The 10,432-nt window shown below is 57.7% G+C and overlaps 2 protein-coding genes across 4 annotated transcripts in view; one reads left to right on the top strand and one right to left on the bottom strand.

The window, feature by feature from the left end:
• The first annotated feature begins 36 nt into the window (after positions 1 to 36).
• BAP1 (BRCA1 associated deubiquitinase 1) lies at positions 37 to 8,742 on the top strand. Of its 3 annotated transcripts, none has more exons than XM_089919439.1 (17): positions 37 to 140; positions 239 to 268; positions 378 to 432; positions 1,424 to 1,484; positions 1,884 to 2,003; positions 2,475 to 2,536; positions 2,622 to 2,764; positions 3,032 to 3,110; positions 3,572 to 3,695; positions 4,007 to 4,154; positions 4,626 to 4,810; positions 5,254 to 5,387; positions 5,882 to 6,360; positions 6,475 to 6,635; positions 6,909 to 7,052; positions 7,135 to 7,207; positions 7,421 to 8,742. In XM_089919439.1, exons 1-17 carry the CDS (start codon positions 104 to 106, stop codon positions 7,552 to 7,554), a joined length of 2,169 nt encoding a protein of 722 aa, XP_089775565.1. In that variant the 5' UTR covers positions 37 to 103; the 3' UTR covers positions 7,555 to 8,742. The 3 variants fall into 3 exon arrangements, with proteins under 3 accessions (XP_089775565.1, XP_089775564.1, XP_022428645.2); XM_089919438.1 differs by having other exon boundaries at positions 38 to 140; positions 1,424 to 1,556; XM_022572937.3 differs by having other exon boundaries at positions 39 to 140; positions 1,424 to 1,556; positions 6,909 to 7,001.
• A 504-nt stretch (positions 8,743 to 9,246) lies between these two features.
• The window catches only part of DNAH1 (dynein axonemal heavy chain 1), a 75,235-nt gene continuing 74,049 nt past the window's right edge, over positions 9,247 to 10,432 (bottom strand). The window contains 2 exon segments of the mRNA XM_089919440.1: positions 9,247 to 9,438; positions 10,003 to 10,237. Of these exon segments, the coding sequence (XP_089775566.1) occupies positions 9,317 to 9,438; positions 10,003 to 10,237 (357 nt within the window). The 3' untranslated portion in view covers positions 9,247 to 9,316.

Genomic DNA, 10,432 nt, shown 5'->3' with positions numbered 1-10,432 from the left:
TGTGTGGGGCTAGGGGCCCCGGGGGCGGCGGGGTCTCCCGGCGGGGGGCGGCGGGGGGTCGGGAGGGCCTGGACATGGCGCTGAGGGGCCGCCCCGCGGGAAGATGAATAAGGGCTGGCTGGAGCTGGAGAGCGACCCTGGTGAGGAGGGGACCGGGCAGGCCCGGAGCTGGGGAGGCCGGGTGGGTCCGAGACGCGCCTTTCTGACCACTACCCGCTCCTCTTGTCGCCCCACCCAGGCCTCTTCACCCTCCTGGTGGAAGATTTCGGTAAGAGCCTCTCCTACGCGCTGGAACCAGGCTGTGGGGGCCCACTCCTGGGCCCTCGCTCCACAGCCAGAGGCTATCCTTCCCGACTTCTTTCCTTACCTGATCGCAGGTGTCAAAGGGGTGCAGGTGGAGGAGATCTATGACCTTCAGAGCAAATGCCAGGGGTGAGTGGCTTGGCACGCGGCGTGGCTTCGGTCGCCCCTTACGCCCCGAGGGCTAGGGAGGCACCTGGGAGAGAGTGCTCCTCAAGGGAGGTAGTATCAGAGGCTCCAAATTGTAAAATCTCGTATAAGGAAGCATCCCTCCTCTTTGGGTGCCTTCCTGATGAAGCTGGTGCTGTGCTTTTGTTTCTCCCAGTTTTCCCTCAACACTTCCCTTTATGTGGTAGCCTCTTCCCCTCAATACAAATTCTAACCATCTCTTGGATTAAATTCATCTGCTTTCTGTGGCCTTCCAGCCAGAAACCCCCTGCTCTTGACTCGGGTCACACTGTGCCTTTTGTGCAGCTGTAATTTATTAATGACTGCTTTACTGTGCCCATGTGCCAGTGGTTTTAATCCCCACACAGGGGTCTCATATTGATTGGTTGGTTTGTGGCATCTGACAAGGACTCTCCTGGGTGACCAAGGTCAGGGTCTTGTCTTGGTGGTCCTACAGAATAGAGGTGTGGAGGAACTGCTACAGTGACTAAACGGAGAAGTCTGCTTCTTTCCCTTCAGGAAAGAACGGACTGATATGGGTGTTCATTAACTTCCCTGATTGCACTGGGGCCCAGGCCCTGGGCTTCACAAGTGAGAATTAGTGTTTAAATTCCTCATCACATTTATTGTTCTCGCCTTACCTTCTGTTCCTACCCGGTCCTGAGCCATCGTTCCAGCTCTTCTTATCCCAGAACCATAGACTTCATAAGGATACTGGGTGACTCCTGGAGCATCACAGCCAGAGGCTGATGCTTGACTCTGCCTGCAGTGGGCTTCTGGGGTGCGAGGGCGCAGGGCCACTTTGGGCAGCGTTGGGAAGAAGCCAAGGGAGAGGTGGGATCACAGGAAGGGCACCTGAGTGGTAACACAGTGCAAAGGAATAGGGGAGAGGAAAGGGAATGCAGATTGCCTTCCCCCACTTGACTGGTCTAGCTCTGTCCCTTACTTTCCCCAGCCCCGTGTATGGATTCATCTTCCTGTTCAAATGGATCGAAGAGCGCCGATCCCGTCGCAAGGTCTCTACCTTGGTGGATGATACATCTGTGATTGATGATGATATTGTGAATAACATGTTCTTTGCCCACCAGGTCTGCTGGGCTCTGTGTTCTTTCTGGAGGGTGGGATGCTGCCGTTTTCTTCGCTTGGAAAGTGGAAGTGGGGAAAGGCAGAAGGAACTGAGCTCTTATTCACTAAAAAAAGGGAGTCTCTTTAGAGCAGGGTGATGTCTGAGTCCATTCTCCATGTCCCCAGACTCCTGATGGGTACTTAGTTGAGTGAACAAATGTTGGGTAAAGATGAGGGGAGTTGATGAGGATTGTCCAGACATGACTGTCCCTCTCTGAGTCCCCATTCCTGATGAGTATGGGCTTGGGGTGAGGGATGCTGTGGATGGGTGACTGTTCTTTGTTTCACAGCTGATCCCCAACTCTTGTGCCACTCATGCCCTGCTGAGCGTGCTCCTGAACTGCAGCAATGTGGACCTGGGGCCCACCCTGAGTCGCATGAAGGACTTCACCAAAGGCTTCAGCCCTGAGGTAGGCCACAGTGCCTTAATCCTGACTCAGCTGACTAGGCAGATGTGACCCCCAGATCTACCACTGATAATGCCACTACACGGCATTTGGCACTATGAGGCTTTTTCAAATGATATTTACATTATATTTGACCTGTAAATTAATTGTGTAAGTCAACTTTTTTTTAAGGCCCAATTGTCAGAAAAGGAGATAGACCTAGGGAAGAGAGGAACGTTCCTTAAGTGACACCTTATTAGGACTTTATCAGGCAATGTTGTTCTCCAGTGTCCACTGATTACTGTGCAAGGCCAGTACAGCCCATCTTTTGGGGGCTCCAGAGCTCTTTTCTGCCCCCACTAGGCCTTCAGGAGAGGCCACCTGTGCTTCTTCAAGTTCCTGGAATGCCCCCAGGCCTGCTCTCCTGAGCTCTGTTTCCCACCCGAGGCCCGCCTGAGAAGTTGCTCTGATGTGGCCTTATTTTCTTCCCTCTAGAGCAAAGGATATGCGATTGGCAATGCTCCAGAGTTGGCCAAGGCACATAATAGCCATGCCAGGTGTGTGGGAGCTGTGGGAACTGATGGGGGTGGGGGCAAGGAAGGGGGTTGTACCATTCTGGGCACTGACTGTGTCCTTCCCCAGGCCGGAGCCACGCCATCTCCCCGAGAAGCAGAATGGCCTTAGTGCTGTGCGGACCATGGAGGCATTCCACTTTGTCAGCTATGTGCCTATCACAGGCCGGCTTTTTGAGCTGGATGGGCTGAAGGTTTACCCCATTGACCATGGTAGGCACTCTGAGCTGGGGGCCCATTGGATTTCTCTGCTTACCTCCTAAGGAGGTGGGGCTCAAGGTCCTCAAGCACTTGGGACCCAGTGGTGGGGCGTGGCAGGGGTGTCTTGAAGACGTGGTTTTGGCAGGATGGCACCCTGTACTGCATTGTCCAACTAGCCCCTGATTCTCTGGGTCACCTTCTCTCCATCATCCTTCCAACTCCTGGCCTGCCCGAGCTCCGGGCTTCCTACCTACTGACTCCTTGTCTTGGTTTCCCCAGGGCCTTGGGGGGAGGATGAGGAGTGGACAGACAAGGCCCGGAGGGTCATCATGGAGCGTATCGGCCTCGCCACTGCAGGGTAAGGGCCCTGAGCCTGCCCTACCTTCTGGAGCTGTGCCCCCATTGGGAGGGACACAGAAGAGGGAACCAAGGCAGAGAGAGGCCAGATGGCTTGTGCAAGGCCACGTGATGAATCTGGCAAGATCAGGATTAGATCTTGTGCTCCCAACTCCTTGCCCTATTTCCCACTCAGGCTGCGTGTGGCCTGCTTCAGGATAGCCTGGGGAGGGGCAGGCCCTGGTGGAGCCCCGGCTGGCCCACGTGTGCTGGCTCACTTCCTGACAGGCCCCTCACGCAGCTTGTTGGAAGGCACCAGCTCAGGTGCCTGGTGTGCATGGCCAGCTACTGCCCGCCTGTTGGGGTGGGGCCTGTACCTGTGGCTGCAGGTGTGACTTCAGGGAGCCCTGCCAGGAGATCTGCCTCAACCTGATGGCGGGGCCAGGGTGAGAGCTGCTCTCACGGCCACGGCTGTGACTGCAGGGAGCCCTACCATGACATCCGCTTCAACCTGATGGCGGTGGTGCCCGACCGCAGGATCAAGTATGAGGCCAGGCTGCACGTTCTGAAGGTGAACCGTCAGACAGTACTGGAGGCCCTGCAGCAGGTGGGTACCCCTCCTGCCCAGGCCCTGCCTAGCCCAGCCACCCACTCCTTCCCTCCACTGGGGCATCTGTGTCTGATTCCCACATTACTCTGTATTGTGGATCTGGGCTTCAATTAACCACTCCTTTCCTTTGCTCCCTTTGTGGGAAAGGTGATGGGACTTGGCATGGGGAGGGGGAGAATAGCCTCTGAAAGGAGGTTTGACTGTTGTTATTTCCCTTTAAGTGAGTGAGTAGAGCCAAGGCCCTTAGCTGTCCAAGGTAGAAGCTAGGGTCTGCCTTCACTCCTCTGCACCTTGGATTTTGATTTCAGCTGATTAGGGTAACACAGCCAGAGCTGATTCAGACCCACAAGTCTCAAGAGTCACAGTTGCCTGAAGAGACCAAAGCAGTCAGCAGCAAGTCCCCTCTGGCCCTGGAAACAAGCAGGGCCCCAGCGGCCTCTGAGGGCACCCACACAGGTATTGGAGCCTCTCATGGGCCTCAGAGCCACCCCAAGCAGAGCAGGTCTTTTTCTGTGGAGGCAGTTGGGCAGTGGTTCAGAGGCTCCTGCAGGAGGTCTGAAGCCTGGTACCTACAGCCCTCTCCCCTCGGAACATGGAGGAAGAGCAGTCCCTCCCTAAACAAAGGCACCTGGAAAGGGCTGCCATTACCACAGTCCCCCAAGCCTTCTCCTTAATGTATATTCCCTTTCTAGCCTCTCTTGAAGTTTTTTTCTTTCTGCCTCCTTTTTTTCATCTCATCCTTTTCCTTTCTCACTGTGGCCCCATGACTTAGAGCTTGCTGACTCCACCCATCAGCTGTCTCTGCTGTTCTTCTCTGAGAAGGGAAGGGGAGCAGTACTGTGCCCCAGGACTGGGGAGATGTGGGCTGAGGACAGCTTTTCTTGAGGGTCTGGCTAAAAGTCCTGCCCATGCCCCTCGCCCTCTCAGATGGTGCGGAGGAGGTGGCTGGTTCGTGCCCACAAGCCCCGACCCACAGCCCTCCCAGCAAACCCAAGCTGGTGGTGAAGCCTCCAGGGAGCAGCATCAATGGGGTTCCCCCAAACCCCACTCCTATCGTCCAGCGGCTGCCAGCCTTTCTGGACAATCACAACTACGCCAAGTCCCCCATGCAGGTAAGCTGGGAGGATTCCCTCCAGGATTCTTTTGAGAGGTTGCAACAGGCACTTTCCTCATGTGATTCATTGGTGTTTGCCTTCTGTCGGGGCCTAGGTAACCAGGTTCCTCTGTCTGATTCTCAGAAGCCCCTACGATGGCAGGGGTTGAGGGAGGCAGAGAGAGCTCCTCTGACTTTAAACTCAGTGTCATGGCTGTGGGGCTAAATGTTTAGGGCATGGGGTTGGATTCAGCTCTGTGAGTTGGGTTCTACTGGCAAAATAAATGCAGGTGTTTCAGGGCACTCTGTTTCTCTTAGAAGCCCTATGTAGGCAGGTAGTGTGGGTGGGCTCTGGAGCACCTGGAGGGAATCAGTGGACTGAACCCGGAGAGCCATGTTGGCTTCCTGGCTGTGGCTGCTGTGTCCAGCCTGGCTCATGGCCGCCCTGGGTCTCTGCCCCAGGAGGAGGAAGACCTGGCAGCAGGTGTGGGCCGCAGCCGAGTTCCAGTCCGCCCACCCCAGCAGTACTCAGATGACGAGGACGACTACGAGGATGACGAGGAGGATGACGTGCAGAACACCAACTCCGCCATCAGGTTAGCCCCAGCTCTGTAAGGCTGGAGGCTGAGTGCTGCAGATCCTATCTTGAATCTTCCAGCCCAGAAAATGCCCTTCAGCAGATAATGCTGAATGCCTGCTGAGTGCAGGGCCCCGGGGAGGCTGACGTGAAGGGGCCGGCTCCAGGTCCCAAGAAATTTTTGGAGGGCTTGGGCGAGGGCTGTGCACATTTAACCAGACATCAAGGCCTTTTGTCTAGGCCTTGAGAGATGGGGTGGGGGATATCTTTGCTGGAAGAACTGGCATTGGCAAAAGGCCAGAAGTGAGACAGCTGGAATAGAGGAGGTGTCCTTTGAGGACACCTGGCTGCAGCTGTCGAAGCTCAGTGTGCCAGCCTTGGCATGGCCAGGTCAGGCTGCTGGAGCTTCAGGGTCAGTCCCTGGAGGCCAAGATGTGTTCAGGTTATTCTGGGCGTTGCTGAACGTGGTCACCTGGCCCATTCCCTTGGCTTACCTTTCCTTGGGCCCCACAGGTATAAGCGAAAGGGGCCGGGGAAACCAGGGCCATTGAGTGGCTCTGGGGATGGGCAGCTGTCGGTGCTGCAGCCCAACACCATCAACGTCTTGGCCGAGAAGCTCAAAGAGTCCCAGAAAGACCTCTCAATTCCTCTGTCCATCAAGACGAGCAGCGGGGCCGGGAGTCCAGCTGTGGCAGTGCCCACGCACTCACAGCCCTCGCCCACCCCCAGCAATGAGAGCACTGACACAGCCTCTGAGATCGGCAGCGCTTTCAATTCGCCACTACGCTCGCCTATCCGCTCGGCCAACCCCACGCGGCCCTCTAGCCCCGTCACCTCCCACATCTCCAAGGTGCTTTTTGGAGAGGACGACAGCCTGCTGCGTGTTGACTGCATACGCTACAATCGTGCTGTACGCGACCTGGGTCCTGTCATCAGCACGGGCCTGCTGCACCTGGCTGAGGACGGTGTGCTGAGTCCCCTGGCACTGACAGGTGGGCCTTGGGCTGGCTCACTGGCCTCCCAGTGGCATACTGAGGAGGGAGGCGGCCAGGTGACCACCACGTGTCCTGCACTCTGATGGGTCTTCTCGTGCCTTCTCTTCCCAGAGAGTGGGAAGGGTTCCTCACCTTCCATCAGACCGAGCCAAGGCAGCCAGGGGTCTGGTAGCCCAGAGGAGAAAGAGGTGGTGGAGGCTGTGGATAGCAGAGAGAAGCCTGGGCTGGTCAGGCCTAGTGAGCCCTTGAGCGGGGAGAAGTACTCACCCAAGGTGAGCCCCTCTGAAGCTTTCTCTTCTAATACTGACAAGGGAAGGGCCTAGGGCACTGCTGCCCAGGTGGTGGGTTCCTAGTTGGTATTTCGGTGTGAAGGGTGGTGGCTGAAGCCAGGTGCCAGGAAGCCTGTCTGGGTCGGGTGGTGGCTGGGGCCTCAGTAGGCTCCCGGGACTCTGGCTGCTCATCCTTGCCTCTAGCTGCCTGCTGGTAGTGGGGCTTTGGTGCTGGCCAGTCCCCCCACCACGGGTGCAATTGTTGGGTTTTGGCAGGAGCTGCTGGCACTGCTGAAGTGTGTGGAGGCTGAGATTGCAAACTATGAGGCCTGCCTCAAGGAAGAGGTGGAGAAGAGGAAGAAGTTCAAGGTGGGCCCTCTCTCCAGCTGCCTGGTCCTCTGCCCACCTGTCTTCCCAGAGGTGCGACCTGCTGGGGTCAGCTGGTGGCTGCTCTGGGGAGATGGCTGCAGCGTCCTCATGTCCTCACTCTTCTCTCCCACAGATCGACGACCAGAGAAGAACACACAACTACGATGAGTTCATCTGCACCTTCATCTCCATGCTGGCTCAGGAAGGTGAGGGGTCTCGCTGCTGCACCTTACCTGGCATGCCCTGCTCAGAGCCCTGGCCCTCAGGCCCCCTCCTTCAGGCCTCTGCTGGGGCTTGAGCAGACTGTAGTCTCAGGGAGGGCCGAGAGACCCTCAGCTTCTGACCGGAGGCTGTGGCCCGTTGAGCGAGTGGCTGCTGGGCATCCAGCCACCCGCTCAAGGGCCTGCGCCTCTCCACAGGCATGCTGGCCAACCTGGTGGAGCAGAACATCTCGGTGCGGCGGCGCCAGGGGGTCAGCATTGGCCGACTCCACAAGCAGCGGAAGCCTGACCGGCGGAAACGCTCACGCCCCTACAAGGCCAAGCGCCAGTGAGGACTGCTGGCCCTGACCCTGCCGCTCACTCTTGCCACACGGCCCTCACCAGGGCCCTCCCCTGCCCCACTCCCCCTCTTCCCAGTATTACCGAATAGTTCCAGTCAGAGAGCCCAGACCCTGGGAATAGGAGCCAGGCCAGGATTCTCTGCACGGTACCCCAGTGCCTGCCAGGGCAGGGCTGCCCCGTCATGCTCTGGAAGCAGGAGCTGGGGCACAGGGAGGTGCTGCAGCTTCCTCCACAGCCGGCTGTGGAGTGGCAGGACCTGGCCTTTCTGCCTGGGCAGCAGAATATATATTTTACCTACAGAGACGTCTATTTTTCTGGGCTCTAACCCATCTTGCCACCACTGTGTTGACATAGTCAGCTTCCTGACTCTGAGTTCTCTCCTAACAGCTGTCATCCTGGAGGGCCGGGGTCACTCCTGCAGGGTCACAGCTGGGGGCCCTGCTGCTCTGGCCCCAGTTGTCCCTGTTGCGAGAAAGCCAGGTCTGCTCTCTGTTCCTCCTGGGAGAGCTCCAAACTCAGGGACCTGGCTGCTGGGCTAGACTGGGAGTGGGGTATTCCAGCGGGGGTGGGGTGAGCAGCCTGCTTGGGTCCCATGGCCTGAGCAGAGAGGAGTGTTTGAGCTGTTTGGTGGCCTGGCTTTGGCCAGGCTTGGTAAGACTGCTCTCTGTGGCAAGGCCCTGGGCTCTTTGTCTTCAGTGTTGTGGCCCTGGCAAGGGGCCTGCTTTGGGCTCCTGGGCTCAGAGGAGCCTCTGCCCGCCCCTCAGTATTACCATGTCTCCCTCTTCTTAGAGACAGCAGAGAGAGACAGGGCTGCTTGCAGGAAGCTGGCACCACTCAGCTCTCCCTGCCATGCCAGCTTTCTCAGCTTCTGCAAGGCACTCAGGGTGGGGGACAATAGGACCAAAACAACCAGTTGGAGCCCCATGTTCCCAGAGGGCCTGATGCCAACGGCTGATGGGCCCAGCACTGCCTCTGGAGCTCAGGCCCCAAACATAGCCCCATGGCCTCTTCTAGGTGGCTTTGAAGGTGATCCAGGCGGGCCCCTTATGTGTACATAGTGACCGGGGTGGGGGGCAGCTGGCAGGCATGGCAGCTGCCTCTGCGCTAAGCATAGCCCGACCCCTCTGGCCCCTGTAAATATTGGACTAATGAATGAATAAAACTCTCCTAAAAAATTAGTCCTCCTGTGCTTGCTGGCCTGAGGTTTGTAGGCCAGGGCTGTGGTGGGAGTGAGGACCTAACCAGACCTGGGCCCAGGGCCCTGTGTGTGACCAAAGAGGTAAGGGGAGTGCATTCTTGGGCATTCAGCCTTCTGGGGCAGAGGTTCTTGGGACCCTAGGCCTGGGTACTTAGGGTCTGAACTGAGGAGGGGCTTCGGGTGGGCTGTGGAACCTGAGGAGTTGTGTGCAAGGTGTAGTGTGGGAGGAGAGGGCCCTGGCTTTGCAACCTGGAGAGGTGTTGGGACTCAGTGGAGGTGGCACCTCTGTCTCTAGTCCTGCCTGGTGTGTAGTCCCTGGAGGGGCCCTGGGACCTTGCAAGGCTCACCTCTCTTCCCTTGTTGCAGGTAAAAGCTGCCAGCTGTGCCACTCTTCTCCCTGCTAACCACATTTTCTCTTGAGGCCCCTGTAGCCTCTCACCCGCACCGTTTCCCTGGCAGTGGGTTCTACAGAGGGGGCCTGGTGTAAGCAGCTAAGGCTCAGCTGGACTGTTTAGGAAATGCAGCTTTAATGGCCCCAGCCCTTCTGTCTGGGTCTAGTAGTCCAGGGCACAGATGAGGGCCACACCACGCTTTACCCAGTGTCGCTGGGGCTGGTCGGTGGGGATCTCCACAGCAATGACGTAGTTTGTGGAGTGGCCTGTGGTTGACAGTGTTCCTAGAGCAGGCAAGAAGGGGGAAGGTTAAGTTGTCTGCTTCAGCTAGGGCAGGAACAGGGTAAAAAGAAAGGCAGTGGACTTGGCAAACTGAGCTTGGGACAAGGAAGGGGACCTGACCCAAGAGAAAGCCTGTCTGGGGAGTGTGGCCAAGGCTCAGGCCTGCCCTAAGTTACTGCACTGACAATTGAGGATGGGAATGGAAGAGTTGACACCCCTGCTCATTCCCTGTGGACCCAGCCCAGGCCCACCCCACCTCTCCAGGCCTCAGTTACCCCCTCTGAACCTCCATTGTTAGGCTGGGCCTCCCAGGACCCAAGGTGGGTCTGCTAAGGGAAGCAAGAGGATGGTGAGCTCAGGGGCCACTCCCCACAGACTGGGCCCAGCCCCTGGGCATCACCTTGCCTACTACTGGCCCAGCTCTGTCCTGGCCTAGTCAGTCTCAGGAGTGAGTGCTGACTGACCTCTGTCAGCCATCCTGTTCAGCTAACCTGGGTCAGCCTAACTGGCCCAACCCTGGGCCCCCACCTGTGGTGTAGGCTCCCCGCCCTGGGCCCCATACATACCAGCACGGGTCAGTGTCTTGTAGATGGGGCACAGGTAGAAGTCCTGGTTCTTGACCTTGCGGTTGGGCGTTGGCAGGAGCCAGATAACGGCCATCTCTGTGTATAGCTCCTTGGGCCGAGACTCAGCCAGCTGGAAGGCCAGAGGGTCCCATCGGGCACCTTCCAGGAACAGTCCATGGATGAAGCACCCCTCTTTGGGTCTTGTCTTGAGCTCTGATACCGACTGGCGCATCACCTGTGGTCAGGCACACAGATGCCCCCTCACATATAAACACCCAGAATCTCAGTTAGGATTTGGGTCAGGAGGCACAAGCTCCCTCCTGAGGGCTCTGCCTGCCTCCCCCCTTCACCTGCTGTTTCAGCTGGTAGCCTACAGTCTGTGCTCTGCCCCTAGGGATTTCCCTGGGGCTTATGGTCTCTTCTGGCTCTC

Source organism: Delphinapterus leucas, chromosome 10, assembly GCF_059928025.1.
Source record: "Delphinapterus leucas isolate spDelLeu-1000000601 "Yukka" chromosome 10, BTC_Dleu_Yukka2, whole genome shotgun sequence".
Taxonomy (NCBI): Eukaryota; Metazoa; Chordata; class Mammalia; order Artiodactyla; family Monodontidae; genus Delphinapterus; species Delphinapterus leucas.
Note: the sequence above shows the minus strand (reverse complement) of the source record. Positions and strands in the feature narration are given on the sequence as shown.

Excerpts from the sequence above, each read along its gene's own strand:
- BAP1 (XM_089919438.1), top strand. The coding sequence starts at position 104 with ATGAATAAGGGCTGGCTGGAGCTGGAGAGCGACCCTG. Across the intron at positions 1,557-1,883 it reads ACATGTTCTTTGCCCACCAG|CTGATCCCCAACTCTTGTGC; the intron begins GTCTGCTGGGCT and ends TTTGTTTCACAG. Across the intron at positions 2,765-3,031 it reads GGTTTACCCCATTGACCATG|GGCCTTGGGGGGAGGATGAG; the intron begins GTAGGCACTCTG and ends TGGTTTCCCCAG.